The sequence below is a fragment of the Schistosoma mansoni genome, chromosome W (assembly GCF_000237925.1).
Source record: "Schistosoma mansoni strain Puerto Rico chromosome W, complete genome".
Lineage (NCBI taxonomy): Eukaryota > Metazoa > Platyhelminthes > Trematoda > Strigeidida > Schistosomatidae > Schistosoma > Schistosoma mansoni.
In genome coordinates this window covers 25,392,369-25,410,953 of record NC_031502.1, presented here as the reverse complement: position 1 = coordinate 25,410,953, position 18,585 = coordinate 25,392,369, and the positions used below count along the sequence as shown (strand labels likewise).

The 18,585-nt window shown below is 38.5% G+C and overlaps 3 protein-coding genes across 4 annotated transcripts in view; 1 reads left to right on the top strand and 2 right to left on the bottom strand.

Annotated features, from left to right (window-relative positions):
• The window catches only part of Smp_159110, a gene marked incomplete at its 3' end in the record, with an annotated part of 138,521 nt that overhangs the window by 86,436 nt on the left and 33,500 nt on the right, over positions 1-18,585 (top strand). The gene's annotated exons all lie outside the window — the stretch shown is intronic.
• On the bottom strand, positions 1,901-11,569 carry Smp_093750.1 (putative eukaryotic translation initiation factor 2 alpha subunit; the record flags this gene model as incomplete). Of its 2 annotated transcripts, XM_018789116.1 has the most annotated exons (7): positions 1,901-2,115; positions 2,382-2,525; positions 4,218-4,422; positions 10,954-11,093; positions 11,139-11,218; positions 11,251-11,521; positions 11,556-11,569. In XM_018789116.1, the coding sequence occupies 6 exons, from the start codon at positions 11,486-11,488 to the stop codon at positions 1,945-1,947; spliced, it is 978 nt and encodes a 325-aa protein (XP_018654592.1). The 2 variants fall into 2 exon arrangements, with proteins under 2 accessions (XP_018654592.1, XP_018654591.1); XM_018789115.1 differs by lacking the exon at positions 11,556-11,569 and having other exon boundaries at positions 1,945-2,115; positions 10,954-11,102; positions 11,251-11,488.
• Positions 15,677-16,903, bottom strand: Smp_093760.2 (uncharacterized protein; the record flags this gene model as incomplete). The annotated part of the gene is made up of 2 exons (XM_018789114.1): positions 15,677-15,824; positions 16,845-16,903. 2 exons carry the CDS (start codon positions 16,901-16,903, stop codon positions 15,677-15,679), a joined length of 207 nt encoding a protein of 68 aa, XP_018654590.1.

The following is an 18,585-nucleotide window of genomic DNA, read 5'->3' as shown; positions in this document are numbered from 1 at the left end:
GTAAGATTCTAAAGTCCTAGCTAAGAAAGCTGTGTCCCTTATTGGGTACAATGTCGGACATTAAAAAGTTCCTATATGTAGTTTAGAGCGTGGTTTCAGGAGACCAGGAATAACGTTCCGTGTACTTGAATTGTTTGCCCTAGCGGTGCGAGGTGATAAAAGGATGTGGGAAGGGTTAGTCGTGGAGATAAGAGAGTTATTAGGTGTAGGAAGGATTTGAAAGTGACCAACTTGGTCTCGTGTGTTGTTACGGGTATGAGGGCTAATATCACTTCCCGGCTGCCCATACCGTGGAAGGGTATTTCTTGACGAACCTGATAAAGAAGTTGGATTAGTGTTGGTCATAACGACCTGGGAGCGTGACCGCAGTGCCCGAGGGACAGCTGCTTGAGGCCGGTCACGCACGGCCTTTTTGAGGGGGATTTTTGAAGTGTTAGCTCCGTTCTTCAAAGGACCTTACCGCCGGGGACAGAAATCCGTGGGATAAGGCGAGGTGTGCATTTTTAGGGTCGACCTTTTCTAACCCCACCCCTCCTTGTGGGAAGGCAGCATCATTGTCATGCTGGTTGTCTGAAGGGAACACCTTACTGCCGTCACACCTCTGTACAGTCGGCAGTACGACTTCGCCTTCGGACCTTGGGTTTGCTGCTTTTAGTCTCACCGCTCTTCAACCGACCTGTCTGGCATGGTAGGACCTCGAGGAACGATTGTTTCAGCCAGTATAGCTCGATTGCTTCATCACGATAGGCAAGCCCGACCACCATGTCAAGGTAGCAGCAACGGTCGGGAGACTTCCAAGATAAGTGCTGGTTACCTGAGGGAAACACCTTACTGCCGTCATACCTCTGTACAGTCAGCAATACGACTTCGACCTCGGACCTTGGGTTTGCTGCTGTTAGTCTAGGCACTCTTAGACTGATCTGTCTGGTATGGTAGGACCTTGAGGAACGATTGTTCCAGTCAGTATAGCGGGACGGGTTCATCACGATAGGCAATTGCGACTACCCTGTCAAAGTAGCAATAACGGTCGGGATAGTTGTATCGTTGACTGAATATTATACGCGCAACAATAGGTTAACTAGATTCAGAGTATTGAAGTAAACGTACTAAATACATCTAAAATACTGATTACCATCAAACTATACAAATTTATTGAGAAAACTGATGATAAGCAGACTATACACAGTAAACTATATCACTACCTCATTACATAATTATAAACAGGGCTTAATGACCTGGGGATTCACTGCTTTTAACATCATTATGGGGGTTCAACTCCGCCAATTGTACTTCTAGGGCTTCTTCCGGTCCCAAGCCCAGGTAGTGGAGCAGGGTAAGCCATGGGATCAACAACCCCATTTCGTAGAAAGCGTTGCTACAAGACGCTAACTAGCAAAAAATCCACTTAAAATTTGCCCTGGGAGTTGAAGGACTTCCGTCTAGAAGAATTATGACGTCGAGTAGGGGATGCCGAGATTTTTCAGAAACCACAACCCTGATGCCCTTTTTGTGACAACCAGAACAACAATCAATATAGGTACGAGGAATGTCCAGACAATGTGGGAGACTGTGAAGATCAGTCAAATGGCTGAACAAATAAGCCCACGACACAATAGGTCGTAGAATCCTGGTTAGCGGCCTAGGCTCCACTAGGAGTAACAGATATAAGTGTGTAAGTATCTCCTAGTAATTTATCAACATACGAGAAACACTCCAGCAAATGAAGGTTTTCAAATAGATGAGTACCATAGTTTCATGATAAATAATACTTGGCTGCAGAGAATACAAATTCTGCTTTTGTCAAGTGAATTATCAATTCTCCAATGTACAAGACGGACTATTAACAAAATTCTGTAAATGGTTTCCTATCTGTTACATAACTGTGTGATTAATCTTAAATCAGAGCGAAAAAACTTTATTCATACATTTGAATAAATACTCATATCACTTTAGTCCATTTTGGTCTCCATCATTCGATGCTTCATCATCATCTTCCTCATCCCCGTCATCTTCGTCTTCATCGTCCTCATCACCAGAAACTTCACGATTCGCTTTTTCTAATTCATCCATTTGGCGTTGTAAGTCCGCGTCATCTGTATCTGAAACAACTCGAGCCTGAAAAATAAAATAATTTTGTCAACAGTAACGTCACGCATAGTATGACATTATTAAAATCTGAAACGACCGCCTCATACTTTGAGCTGTATCAAGATTTACTTAATAGCAATTACAAGGTAAACTGTTTGCAAAAGTTCATACGCTCTCAATCAGTAGTAGTAACTAGTAAGAGTATCGACCTTTTTAATCCCTATTACTATACAGCCAGTAGGGATATGCAACAAATAAATTAATTTTACTCCAAAAGAGCTAACGGGACTTACAGCCTGTTGAATTTTGAATGAACCACCTTGACTTTCAATCGATTTCTTGATGACATCTAACACTTCATTTAGCTGTTCTAAGCCAGCAGCTCGATCCATTGTTTGTGTGGTCAGTACATAAAGTGGTGGTGCAATCAGATTGATCTAAAAATAATTGTAAAAAGAATGAACACTGATGTTGCCGAGTACACCAAAATAGACTGTGTTGGAAAACGTTTGAACTGTTCAGGTGACTCTATAATCTGTAACATGCCACAGGTCACAACTTCTCTGCAGTAGCTTCAGAATGATATCAAAGTACTCTAGGGCTCAGTGCCAAGGATTCAGAACAAACATCAACAATTATTATTTCAGCTAATAAGGAACATCTTTATGAGATAATACTATCCCAATCTCTCTGTATGAATAAAAGAATAGAAGATAAAATATTATCCAACAAACAAAGAAATCACATTTTAAAGACTCATGGATAAATCAAATGTGATCGTTATGCTTTGAAATGAAGTCTCAATCATTCATCAAATGAGATGTATTCTAACACACTTGAACAAGACTTTCCCAAGATATACCCGGAATTCCACAAACATGATTTATACATAACACCGGAAAAATAATTATTAAGGCTCAGTAGCTTATTGTGACTTGAAGGAGAGTTCAGACACTAGGTTTGTTCGCATGTCAATGATACATTACTTGTCCAGCTACTAATTCTCTTCCATTTAGGCTATAGACTGCAATTCATGTATGAACAGATAGTTGCTTATTGATACCTGGCTTTGAATATAGTAGGTTACTTGGTCAAATAGACTGGGTTTTAGGAATCATATTTATATTTTTATATTCATTTCTAAAGTTAACAAAGGATTTCTCAGACGGTTGATTTTTCGTATTTTTTAAATGGTGGAACAGTCTAGTTACCATATTTTTTTGACGTCGCATAATTTTGCACACCTTTAGTACAGTTAGGAGCGTTGAGTAAAAAAGCTTAAATTAACAGTTACCTCCGTTAGTTGAGTTCTCATTCGAAACAGAACGCAATATACATATCCACATTTGTGTACTAGGTTGTCGATGAAAAACAACTCGTCAAACACAGGAAGGTGGACTTTTAAGCACAGTCCTATAATAGAAAGCACACTTCAACTCGAAAAGACCAAAATATTATTTAAATGAACCGTACATTTGTTAAGAATATCTGCTTTATTTCTTAGATGAGTACTTACTATGAAGGAACTTTCATTAGTACGTTTATTCTTATGTTGGAAAGCGTTGTAAGTAGTGGGAGTATTCAAAATCAGCTGAACCAACCCTACTTATGTAACTAACAATTGTGTTTCTTAAAGGCTTGATATCTTTATTTCTGTAACTTCAGTGGTGAAACTAGCTTCTTTCGGTCATGTCTGAAGAAACAATTCTCAGAGCATATTGTATAGTATCATGGTTTCCAGCTCCGAAACTAAATAGTAGCTTTGAATATCTATGCATACTGACCACTTCAGAAGATATGCTTGCAATCAATTAAAATACACATCACTTACTGATATACATTGTATACTATCCTTCAAATTCAAACAATAAACAAAAATTCGAAACAAATCAACGCGTTAAGCGAAGTTTCCTGATCTTTCTAGTTCCACATCAGCAGTTGATGTCTTTGTTATTCCAATTTATATTTAACCACAAAGGAATGAATTCCTAGAGCTATCGGATACACCACAAATAATCAATAATATTGCCTTATCTTTGTATAAAGTGATCCAACATTTATTGTAACCCTACTAACATCTGAACGACTTTAAGAGTTAAATAAAAACTAGATTAATAAAACTAGCTCACCCGGATTGGGAGAGAATCTGAATTGAGTTCCAGTCCAGACCGAAGTGCACTTTTAACAGCATCAATACCATCATAAGTGAAACACGAAACCTCAAAGTCAGCACGAATTTTTACTGCTTTTGGTGTTAATCGATGTCTGATATCGGTGAGAAGCATTTCTTTTGTTGCCTGATCTATGTCACATTCATCAAGAATTTCTGGTGAACTATAAAGTCATAAGTTGTTTACAATACGTGAATTTAATAGAATAATCAATAAAAATGACTTTTAGAACTGAAATTAATAGATTAGCTTAAAACGATAACCGAATCTTTTGAAATTAGTTTTAAAGCAAAAAAATGAGTTTCAATATATATTTAGCTGGCTTGGTCATTGTTGAATATATCTTGGTATAATAGGCCATCATTAATCGCCGGACCTTTTAGTATTTTTGGCTGATAGGTTCTTATTGTCAGCATATCCGTATTGAGCTTGTACTGCTAATCGACTTAAACATCTTTGCGATTACATTTGCCAACAGTATGGTATTAAGTCACGACACGAGGTGTTATTAGATAAGGTTAATTTTCTAAACAAATTTGTCCTCCACTCAAACAATCAGACAAACAGAACGGATGATGTATGAACGAATGTTTGTCAGAAGTTCACAGAACATCTGAAGGATCTTTACCGAAATATCTGTGGCCGAGTCAGCCCCCATTGTCAACTCCTTTCTAAACTAGCTAATATCAAGCGGCGTTAGTCAAGGAAAACCAAACTTGTCATTCTTGTGAACCTTAATCATAAGAGTACTTCTTCGTTTGACTTCCCGAAGATTTGTCTCTTACTAGGCGATTCATTCATCAACTGGAAGCACACAAAAGACATTTTCCTTTTGGGCGAGGACGCTGACAAAATGTAGAGTTCTGCAAACATCGTGAGTTACGTTCTCGCACTCCTTACCCCTAGTGGAGCATAGGCTGCCGACCAGGATTCCACAACTTACTCTGTCTTGGGCTCTTCTACCCAGTTTTTCCCAAGTACTATTCATTCTTTTGATGTCTGCCTCCGATTCTCGGCACAATGTGTTCTTTGATCTGCCTCTTCGCCTTTCACTTTGAGCATTCCGAGTTGAGGCTTGCCTCGTGATGTAGTTTGATTTCCCTAATGTGTGTCCTATCCACCCCCAGAGTCTTTTCCTAATCCTCTCTTCGGTTGAAAGCTGGTTTGTTCTCTGTCACAGTAGGTTATTGCTGGTGGTCTCCGGCCAATGGATCTGAAGTATCGTGCGTAAACATCTGTTTATGAATACCTTTACCTTTTCGATGATGGTTTGTTATGTCCCGATAACAAGGGTGAATGGTAACTTTGGCATCCATTTATGGACCAGTATTATGCAAATATTTTTATTGTATAATCGCTAAATAACTAAACTATTCATATTCATGTTCCCCTTATTATAAGCTTTATTTTGACCTATAGACTATTATTGTACGATTTACCATTCTTGAGTTATCCCTAGTCTATTAATTGCTGCCTCCCACATTCACAACCACATTTGGCTAAATATTGTACAAATGTTATTTTCTATTTTATTGTGACGATGTGGTCAGTCTGTTTGGTATATAAACTCAGTATGTTTGAAATATAAGGATTCATACTGCAGAGGCTGTTATTGGTGTTTCTGGACTGAACTGGCTTGGCTAGGCAGAAGCAGGACCGATAAGCACTCTAGACTGCTCGTACGGTTTTCGTGTGTCACTGTTCCAACCGATGATTCGCTGCTCTCTGATCGGTGGTCTTATCACGTCATACATTAACAAGGCATCCACTCGGCCACAAGTTATAACATAGTTGTAGTAGTTCTCCAAGTTTCAGACCCGTGCAATAGAGCTGTCTTGACGTTCGTATTGAAGATTATGACTTTGGTCTCGAGTGATGGTTGTTTTGAGTTCCAGGTGCTCTTCAGTTGTAAGGATGTTGACCCTTGTTTTGCCAATACGTGTCCTCGCAAATTCATTAGATTCCTCTTTTTTCTCAATGATACTCCCCAGGTACGTGAAGGCCCCCACCTCTTCCTCAGCTTCTCCATCAAGTGTGATTCGGTTGTTGCTCGCTGTGCTATATTTTCGGATCTTACTTTTTCCGTCGTAAATGTTTAGACATACTACTGTAGAGACGGCTGCTGCCACACCGGCTATCTTGGTCTGCATTTTTTGCTGTGTAAGAGATAGGAGAGCTAGGTCATCTGTGAAGTTCAAATCGTCTATCTGCATCCAAGCTGGCAATTGTATTCCATGCTTACCCTGAGATTTAAACGTCTTCATAATCCGGTCAAGCACTATAGGAGAACCTTAAGTAATTTTCTCTCACACTGTATCTGAGAAAATTGTCACCACCATATGAGATTTTCACTATGGACTACACTGCAAAGTCCTGTATGGATAACAGCCTACAGATGCAGTTCTAGTAAAGACGGGTGTTAGACAAGGTTGCTTACTCTCACCATTTTTGGTGGTTTTGTTTACGTTGTCTGTCTTATTATTAAATTAAGAACAACAGTAGTATTTCCGAAATCTAGTTTGCTCTCGTCTAAAATGACTCGTAATCAGCATATTGTTCAGAAGATAAAAGCCAAAAGTGATTCGGTTATCATGCCAAAAACTGCTTAGCTTAATCTCCTAAGTATTAACAACCCAAATTAACGATCATCTCGATTCATCTGCTGACTTTAGAGACAAACTTGTGTAACAATTACATATAAGGACTGATTGTATAAGAGTACTGACATGTTGACGACTAGCGTCTAAAATGTAGACATTTTGAGAGAGCGAAACTAATATACCCATCTAACCTGTATGTTTCACAACCACCAGAAAAATGGTGGAAAGGAATAATGTCTACTCAATTAATGCATGATATTAAGTTACAGAGATCTGCACTAATGCGATCATTTATGGTTATACACTTTTAACTTTATTAAGACCTAACGCCGAACATTTTATTTAAAACAGATCAGGTTCATTGTGAATATCATGGCAACGTTATTTTAGTCAGCAAGCTTCGACGTAGGACCAGGCACATATATGCATCGGTCCAAGTTGCTACACCTCATTAGCACAACAAGACGAACACTAAATTCATAGAAGTAGTTACTTCAATCGTAGTAATATATTAAAGAAAGATTGTGTATAAGGATATAATAGAGGAAGAAAGAATTAGTTCATAGGAAAAAAGGTATAAAGCAATTTTAATCTCACGGTTTAAGGGAAGACAAAGGGTGTATACACCGACGCTATTATGGTCGATTCTGAGCCATGTCACCCAGAGTCTTCAACCATTGGTTACGATAGTCGCGCGGACCTCAACCAAATTATCTGCTGATCAGACTTCCAAGATAAGCGAAGTTGTCGACACGTTCGACTACTTCACTCCCTATCCTTAGTTCAGGTGTTGACGCAGGCCAGTTCTGAAGTAACAACTTGCACTTAGAGAGGGAGAAACGCATCCCAAATATCCTGGCATTGTTGGTCAGTGCTACCAAGAATCTGCACTTTATCAGCGTCTTCACCAAACAGTACTATGTCATCTATGTTTTCTAAGTCGATGGGTAAGTGGACCTCCTGGTAGGAGATCAATTCCTGAAAATTCAGTCGACGAGAACGTTATTCCCAGAAGTAGGTCTACGATGAAATTAAACAGAAATGGAGATGGTGGACAGTCTTGATGAACTCCACGTGAGGTTGTAAAATCGGATGACAGTTCTCCACAAGCTGAGTCGACTAGTAGTGTTCGAGTAAAGAGCCTTCACAAGGTTTATGTACTTCTGAGGTACACCTTCCAATGACGGACACTGCCACAGAATCTCTCGGTCTACAGAGCCAAATGCTGCTTCAAGTCAAGAAAAACTATCATTGTCGAACGCCTATAAGCATGCCTGTGTTCTAAAATCTGACGAATGGTGAATATGGGGTCAATGCAGCCAGCCTCATTTTCTCGTGTTTGCAGTTCACGAGTCTTTGTTAGGTGTCCGATAATTAATGAGGCTAGTATTTTAGATGTTATATCAGTTAAACTAATCCCTCTATGGTTATCATTGGATGATTCCGACCCTTTCTTATATATTTGGACAATCAGTGATCGCGACCAGTCAGATGGGATTACGTCTAACTCCCAGATTTTAGCTAAAATATTAGTCAAGCTGATCGCTAAAATTGGACCACCATTCTTAAAGACCTCTGAAGCCAATCCATCTGGACCAGCTGCTCTTCTTCGTTTCAGATTAGCTATAGCCTTTTGAACTTCAGATAGATTCGGGCGACCTACTTCAATGTTCCACTCAGACTATCTGAGAATGGTGGGTGACTGTAGAGTAGCTGAAGGCCAGCTGAACTGATTCTTGAAGTGTTCTACCCATCGTTCTAAACGTCTGGGCTGAGAGCAGATAAGAGTTTCGTCTTTTTCCGAAATTGTCTCACACTTGACTTCTTAATTCCGGTTTCTTTTATTAGTCTGAAGAGTTGTCTGGTGTTGCCTACAGCCGCTGCCTTTTCCATCTCTTTAGCTTTCGTTACCCACAACTGCTCACGGTCGTTCCTTATACTTTTGGTTAACCTAGATCTGATTTGTTTTCCCTCTTCATCGTGTTCAGAGCCTGATGGGATGAGTTTACGATAATCTAGCAGAGCAATAGACTTAGCAGAAATCATCTGGTTTTTTGTAACCCTTTGGTTTAAATCTAATAGATGTCGCTGATCATATATCTTCCCAAGCAACATCTGGGTCAGCCTCATTTTTAGAATTGCCTAAGTGTGACTTCAATTGTTCCTGGAATTTACCTTCGGCTTCGTCGTTGAGTTCAACTTTAATGGATCTTCTTAATGTGGCTTACCTGTGTCGAGTGAGGCGCAAGCGAATTCGTGCTCGTATTAGAGCATGATTGGAGTCCAAACAGGTATTCCAGAACGAACGAGTCTTCTATCGAGCCTCTCCAACAATGACTGATAGCAATATGGTCCATTTGAATCCATCGTTGGTTTGGTGAAGGGGGTCGCCATGTTAGGCGATGTCTCTGCTTATGCTTAAAACTAGTGCTTGCTAAAAAATAAAAGATTGTCTGAGAACAGTTGCAACAGACGGTCACCATTATCTGTTCGCTGAGCCGGAATAGTAAAATACCCACCCAAATGTCTTTCTGTTCGGTTTAAGCTATCTATCTGGGTATTAAAGTAACCTGCGACGAGTACTGTCTGAGCGTCTAGCTTTTTGAAGAAGTTCGGAGAGATTTCTGTAAAATTCATTTTCTACTTCATCTGGGCTGCAGTCAGTGGAAGCATAGACAGAAGCGATGAAAAGGCAACGATGTGTGTTCCTATCCTTCTGAGTTCTTATGGAGCCATTTAGCCGAACAGCACATAGGTAACTATTAACTGGGACCCATTCTGATAAGGCTTGTTCTGCCCTCATACTTAGTGCTATGTGTACACCTGCCAGTCTAAGAGGACTTGCCGTCAAATCGCCAGATAAACGGAGGGTTTATCTCATCGGTTACCCGTTTGAGCCAGGTGAGGTCAAGTGAATGACCATACTGGGATCCTGTATGCGTGTTTCGGAGACACAGCACATATCAATGGTACGAGATTCTACGGTTTTAACTAAGGAGACCTACTGGCCAATTTGACATAAGATGATTAAGTTGAAGGCTCCAATGTGTAGTTTGGAGCGAGGTGTCAGTAGACCTATGACAGTGTTGATCATGATGACACTTGACGAGGAAGTCAAAATAGGATGTTTATGGTTGAAAACGGAGATAGGATAAATAATAGGGATTGAAGAGGAATACTGATTATGAATACAGTGATCTTGAGTGTTGTTAGAGGTACGAGAGTGGTTATCACTTCCAGGTTGCCCACACTGTGGAAGGGTTCTTCTGGAGGTACCTGAAAAAGAAATCGGATTAGAGTTGGTCTTGGTGACCTGAGAGCGTGACCACAGTACCCAAGGGACAACTGCTTGAGGTCGGTCACACACGACCTTTTAGCGGGTAACCTTCTTGTTAGCTCAGTACTTGTTGAGACCTAACCGCAGGAGACGGATACCCGTAAGATATTTATTTAGATACTTAAATAAATATTTCAACGAGATGTGGTAGGTTTAGTGCAATATAAAGCGCAGCATACCAAATAACATGACAACTTTGTGCAGCATAAGTATTGAAATAATAAATGTTGATAGGAATCAATGTCAAGGTTGGACTAGATAGTTTGAAATCGGGTAAAACATGAATTAATAAATGTTTGTGATATCCCAAGCAGTGGAACGTCATGAGACGCCAGAAGTATACTTTTTTATTCATCGGGATATCACGAAATTATATTTATTATTAGGTTGTTGATGTTGGTCAGGGAGAAAATTACCCAATATTAGCTAGATGACTTTTGTAGCTCTCATTTTTGTCTTAATGTTTAAGCAAGAGAATCACACAACACTGAGCAGCTGGATAGAAATGTTTCACGTGCATTACGTCAACAGCAATGCTTCAGTCACTTTAAAAAGACTTGTCTAGGAGCCTTGTTGGAAGAGCAAGTCTTTGTGCCATACGATGTGTAAATTTGGAAATGAAGTAGTAAGTAGAGATCAGTTAGAACTATGTGACGAACCAACTGATTAATTTAAGATACTTGCTCAACCAACAAAACGTGTTGTTTTCATGGTATTCAAAAAGTACATCCAAAAAACTAAGTAAAAAAAGACTGACTTTACAACTTTCTTGAAAATGTCGTACGAACCAGCTCTACGACCAGTTTTCCTGTCAAAATACCAAGCGGTTTTTCTACATAGTTCTTCAAGTTGTTCATCAGTCTTATAATCTAACTTCTCAGCTACATTCCTCAAGATCTGGTTAACCTACATAGAGTTTACTAAAGACAATAATGAACAAACCGCTTTTGCTTTGGCAAATCTTTCCTTGCACTTCGCTATTTCTTCTGCAGATGCTCTTCTTTTTGACAAATCAATATAACCTAAGAATTCACCAAAATAGACATTTCGTTACCTTTGGCACTGTCGACTCGTACCACAGTTACCTCAGTATTTGACCCGATTCGAACAAGCTTGCTGATAGATCTTATGCGTCGACGGGATAGCTCACTATGTAATATCATTCCTCCAATGTTCTTGTACTCCAGAAGTTCCACGTAGCTACCCATTGACTGGATGACTTTAACCGTCACGAGCACGACATCCCCGACCTCAGGGAATAAGTCCTCGTAGAATCTGCACTGTATTGGCATAATCTAGGCTTCTTGGAATTGAAAAGTTGTCTCCTAAACAATGACAGAATCTAATATGTGCACCCACCTTTGATTTTCCCACGTGCTTGATACAGCGATGTGTTAGCCAAACCGAGTACAAGGTCAAACCTTTTAGTCCTTAATTTCAAACTCCAAATAACCAATGACTCATATGGTTACAAGTTTCAAGAACTGGCTTACCGGACATGAGGAACCTTAAATAACGCTATAATTTTATTCATTCTTATTCCTCATCTTGCGTTGGTTGTTCTAGTGTATTTGAGAGAAAAACAGATTCAAATGGTTCAAATGTTTTGTGGACGGAATAGAAGAAGCTTTCGCTTAACGGGCTTCCGTGTCTAGTAACAGTGGATCACCGATACCTCCAGGCAAGAACCTAGGTATATTAACGATATTACAGGAAAAAAGAAGTTGGTAAATCATAATAATATGTTATCCTCAGTCCTTAAGAATAGGTCAAGTCGCCTCTTAAAAGACATCTAGGAAGTCGCTCGGACTATCTCCACCGGCAGCGAAATCTAGCATTTAACAACTCTTAAGGAGTAGAAGTTGTATCCATAGAGCGTTCTGCTGTGTTGTGTCTCTAGTTTCTGGGTGTTACCTCTTTTGTTAGTAATGTGACTAAGCTTAAGTAGATGTTTAAGGGGATGACCAGAAGTGTTAAGGATACTGTAAGTCATAAGAAGGTCACCTCTAAGACGCCTGTACTCTAACGGATTGGATGCGCTCATCATAAGGCTTGAATGTGAGTCCCAGAAATGATTTCGTGACTCGCCGTTGGATACATTACAGAGTGTCCTTATCCTTTTGGAAGGAGGGAGGAAATACTGTGTTTCCGTACTCTAAATGGGGACGAATAAAACTTTTGGGGATTATGTAGAACACTCCACCGTCAAATTGGCCAAAATTGCTCTTCAATGTTACCAGTGCAAGGTTTGCTTGAAAGGCATTTTTGTCACAGTTATAACTGTAGTCTGCAACATGTCGCAGATGGACTACTTTATACTTTGAAGTGTTAAAGGCAAGTCCCTTGTCATTTGCCCAACTTTAAAGTCGAGTCAGATCCCCCGAAGTTCCAGTATGTCCTCTTGGTTGCGTATCTCTCTCCGAAGTTCACATCATCAGCAAAACGTAATAAGTCATACAATACCAGTTGTGGACGATCGTTTCTATATAAATCAAGAAAAGGTCCTAGTACTGAACCCCGGGGGACCCCAATATGACATTCCATAGCCTGAGAGAAAGTGAAGTTAACCCTGACCTTAAAATGTCGATTTTTAGATATGAAGTGAGTCATTCAATTAGAGGTTGTGTTGATACTCAATCGTTCGAGCTTATTGATAAGACATATATGATGAGGTCGACATCAAATGTCAAATACCCACAAAACTACATATTTCGGAAATTAATTTGCCACTACAGCTCACTCCACTTCGAGTGGGGTACCGATGACCCCAAGACGTGACCAGCCAGGAGTTTCAACCCAACAAGCCTGACGTCGGTAAACACTCTTCTGGTGGCTTGCTATGTCCATCAGTATCAGGCCGTCTTTCCCTAATACCCTAATACAAGGGATCATGCAGTACAACACAGAAATGAAAAAATGTACTATGAAAGTTCCTGTTCACAATATTTTTCGTCAGTTTTTCTACGATATCTGGGAAAGAAAAAATGAGATTTTAAGCGTACGTCAAAATGCACTTATGCGTAGGGATACAAAACGTTCAAAACAAAAAGAACTTGTATACATGCGTATTAATAACATGCGAAAGTTTAAAGACATTTTTGTGCAATAATTTTCCTGGTTCTTTTCAGTAAATGAAAACGCATATATGAGCATAGTGGCAAAACGTTTATTTCTCTTTTACGACACAAAGATGCGAACAAACGAGATAAAACAAAATATTATGCGGTGTCCTATATTCAGTGGACTTTTGAGTGTTCTGGAAATCTCAACCTTGCTGCAGAGTGCGTTGTTCTGGACCAGTTGTCAGATACCAGCAAAGTTTCTTTGTGATTGATGATTATCGGGTGAGGTTCCGTAGTTGTGAGCCCCGTGTCTTTCAATTGTACCGGAGGAAAATCAACGCTATCAGGGTTTCATTCTAAACAGGCAACTTTAAGACCGTCAATGTTGACGTCATCGTAAGTTCCTTTCTTATCGATGATATAGTATCTAGGTTTGCGATGAAGCACTTTGAAGAGTCCTTCGTATAAGCTTTACGGAGGTCGAAGTAATGAATTGAGATAAACAAAATAGTGTATACTAAGTCGTAGCGTGGGTCGGAAGAAAACACCAGTTGATTGTGGTTGAGTGGGAACAGGTCTGACTGAACGTAAGGCCTTTGTAAGCCATCAGATAATTTACCTAAAAAGATGTCCGACATCGTTAAAACCACATGAAACAAAAACGTCACTGCACTAATGTGATAACCATAACGTAGCTATTACTCATAATAATGCTCAGAATGAAAACTCCAGTCTACACCCTTCCTCCTTCTGGTTGGCAGCGACACCAAATGTAGTGAACAAAACACTGGTTGGGGACAATCGAATGTATTTAAGCAAAAATTACAGACTATCTCAGTAAATTCTGATTACCAAACAATGAACAGTCAATTTGCAAATTAACAACCAATTGTTTCAATCTTCACTGTTTCTTCTCTTATTCCATTGCTCATGCATTTTCCAGACGATTGCGCTTCATTTCCGTTCTTTTCTCATCGGTCTTCTGCCAAAATACATTCTATGTCTGACCCACACCATATACTACTTATATGGATATAAGTAGACCACACCACACTAAGACTTGTATTAATACCAGGAAACTCGGATTCGTTCATGCTGATCAAACCATTTCGTATTCCTGACACTTCCGAATAATTAAAAGTGGACATATTTTGGACTATCGAGTATATTAAGCATCGAAGGCAAAACTACCGATTTCCAAATGGATACTGCACATCTAAAACTATAACTGGTTAGGAATAATGGTTTATGGATATTGTCATAAAGCGCTGTCACGACCAAACAATCACGTAATGTGATTGGTAGAATTGACGAAACTAATAACGAAAGCTCAGTCGATAAACTGACTAATATTTATACATTTGAACTACGATTTCCAATGCCTAGTCGTGCTGCTTATTGTTACCTAAACCAAAATGAGGCAAGTTACAAACCTATGGCCCGAGCTCCAGTGCTGTTAATACAGATAAAACAGTATCTGCAGGATTACAGTGTCCTCGTCTTAACACTGGACTTCTGATCACTGGTCAAAACATCCATTAGTATGTCTTGGTCATCTGGGGAATGCTATTCACTCACAAAATGTGGTTCGGAACTCGGTTTTTTGCTCAGAGTTTGCATCATGAGTCACAACATTGTACACGTGTTTTGGGTTGAGTCATGTTGGTATATGCAGACTACTTGGTGTTTGCGCGACTATCGTAACCAACGGTCGGAGACTCTCGGTGATATGGCTAAGAATCGATCATAATGGTGTAGGTGTATACACTCTCTTTCTTCCCTTAAATCGTGAGATTAAAATAACTTAACAACAAACTGATTGTGACTATGATAAAAAAAGTACTCAAGCAAACGACCTGTTTTTACGGGGGAGACCAGCAGGTTTTACCATTTTTATGCAAACTTTGTTGATGACTCATTTCCCCTTCAATCTGCTGTTATTTTTGTGTTTGTATTTTTATCCTCGGATTTAGTTATTAGATAGCTAGAGCACGAACCAAGCTAATTCGAACTAGAAACAAATGTGGTAAGTGAATTCATTCATCTAGGAAAACTATATTCATAAATAACTAAGCAAGCAGACAGCTTTTTTATTCACTAGTTTCACAGAAAATTTACAGACTATAACTTAGGAATGGGAACACAGAGAAGTGTAACCGAACTGAATGGTAAGTAACATATTCATCAGCTGTAAAAATGTGAAACAAGCTACCAATCTTATTTCACTTGAAGGTTGAATGATTACAAATAGAAAATCAAAGAGACACTTGAGGAAAATAGGCGGAAGCCAGTGATTGTTGATGGTAGTTTTGATCATTAGTATAATCGACGGACTCTAGGCACTTGGTTGATGATATCTTTTGATCAGAAATACTTCGTGATTTGCCATTGTGATCCGCAAATTCCATGGCCAATGTGTCAGGAATTTCGGGTGGGATAGAAGAACCCGAATAAGGATCTATACATGAGAATAAAACGAAAAACTTTACAAAATACTCCCCAATTGTAATTTGAATCCAAACTAATTAAGGTAAAGCCTAAGGGTATGTAGAGGAAACGAGTAATCCTTATCAACTCTACATCTTATTTATTCATAGGATAAGGAATTGTAAATGACTTTTCTCTCCCCACAGTTTATAGTGGTAACTGATGTGATGGCCAAACTCACAACTGTTTCTTTATTTTCAAGGATATTAGAGCGAAAAAATCGAAGTTCCACGGTGGTCATACCATTGATTTTGTAATACTATATTGATAGGGGTTCGGAAAAATATATTACCTTCTCCTAAATGATTTTGTGGCGGTGGTGCCACGGTTTGAATAGCAAAAAGTCGAAACTGAAAGTAGACATCGCCATAAAAAGGTTGCATTTAGTAACTTTTAAGCAGCTGTTACTTGAGCACTGCGGTCAATCTTTCAGGTAGACGAAAACATCAATATTAATCTTACTTTTTTCCTGTAATTTTAGAGAGACGATTAACTTTCCGTAGTGTGTTACCGTAAAGTGATGTCCCCTTGGACACATTCAGTTGCACCAGACTTATTTGGAAGAAACACACTCGATATTATACATTTTTACATTGATCGTTTTTACAGCTAACAGGCAATTAACTCATTATATCCATAACTTAGAGACCTATGTTGAAGATACTGTGAACACTAACTTTCGTAGTCGCGTTTTATTAACAATATTCTACAAGATCATATAATATCCCAAAATGTAATTTTATCATGAATTCAGTGTCTAATAATATTGTGATAAAAGATGTATGTTAATTCTGAAAAGTTTCGTTTAGAAAATGAAAGTGTAGTGTACACTCTCACGTCTACTTGTTTCACTTCCTTACTCTAGGTACAGTGGGATTAGTAGCATTGCTATTTCGCACTTAACAACATTGAACTCGATTAATATTTTATTTCCTAAATGAACGATACAAAAGATAAAAAAATACGACGTAATCGAGTGACAAACTTACAACTAAGTGTATTTCTAACACGGATTAAGTCACAATTTTCTTTAGGGATCACACAGCTCGAAGTGGATACTGGCAGGTGAGTAGTAAGTATTGTAGACAGGGAAGTCTACAATAAAAGCGAAAAAGTTATAACAATTAAAAAGTTATCGATGACAAAAGGGTAAGGCATTAAAGTGATAACCTGGTATGATGCTGATTAAAGAGGTTGTCAGATAGAGTTGTATTATTTAGACAAAGGGCAGAAATAATTCCTGATAATCAGGTATTAATTTCATAAACTGATTACTTGTCCTACGAAACCCCTGTCCACAAAATATCTGTGTTCTAAATAACCGTTAATCGAGTTTACTTTTGTATTAAAGATTTAGTTTATAACTGTGATTTTTCTAGAACAAAACTAAGTCTGCTCACTGTTCGCGATCCCTTAATAATCTAACCAACCAAACTATATATCACTGCGCATTGTCTATCGAATAACATTCTGTTCATTCATTTTAACACTCCAAAAAGTGATGAGCATTATGATTTTCAAAACTGTCCCATCAATTACTATAAAAATATAAGTAGCATTGGGTGGATGGAAATTTCCGAATGGATTCAAAATGCTCGTTTGGCTTTTGCCAACTTACGTCACCTAAAGAGAAAGCAAGATATCTGTCGATCAATTAAGGAACATGTATACTGAGCGGCAGTTCTTTCTAATTTTATTCACTGCTGCGAAACGTGGCCATTCAGGGTAGAAAATACGCGTTAGTTACTAGTATTTGATCACAGATGTCTTAGAAATATTGCTCGCATTTGCTGGGATCACCAGGTAAGTAATAGTGAGGTTAGTCTTAGGGTATTAGGGAGTGATGGTAATTCAGTTGATGAAGTTGCAAACCTTCAAGGGGTCTGGATTAGATTGTCATTATTTTCAACCCAGTTAATTTTATCAGTAGAATAATCATCTTACTGTATCTTTAATGTATAACTTCCGTACTCTCTACTCATACATTATGACTGATCAGAACCGCTTGCTTTAATAATCAAATCCTTGAATCTAGATCTAGACTTTAGCACCGTTGAACACCAGTCAAATCATAACATATCAGACAATTCAGTTTGTTATTTGTTGAGCTTCCATTTTAGTTGTTGATCTATGGTATCGTTTCTATTGTATTAACATTTTGTACAGTAATTCATACTCACAGTTATTTACAACTGGAATGTTTTATTCTATACAACGTTACATTTAAATAATAATGTAAACACTTAGGTATTCATTTGTCTTAGGCTAAGTTACGTGGTCAAGTAGCAGCGGAACAGGAGCGTTTACTTGTTTCCAAAGTCTCTGAAATTCAGAGACTACATACCGAACTAGATAAATTAAGATCAGAAATCACGAATGTCAAAAACCGCAACACTCAGATTGTTGAAGAGCATGATCAAACCTTGAAAAGTTTGGCAGATGCTCAGAAAACAATCAAGTCCAATGAAACAAGTAAGTTATGGGAAACTAATTACGATTTATTTTTATATAAAGAAAGAACAACCAATATTTTATCGATGGAACTAATCGTACACGATGTGTTCATATATGTGTATATCATAGTTCACGATGAAATCCTTTGTATTTAGTTTTGTGCTTATTTGACTGATTTCATGGTATAAAACAATCTTTCCTGATATTCATTTTTATTAGAGATAGTGTTTGCTATCACCTTTTGGTGAGAACTTAATGAAGTAGTACACCTAAATTTTAAAGATTTTGAGCACTTCTATCTAAACGCTCGACGGCCATCTGTGCATATCAATTGTTGCGAAATCACAACGGATTTCTATAAGGTATAAAACGTCTCAAATTGGTAA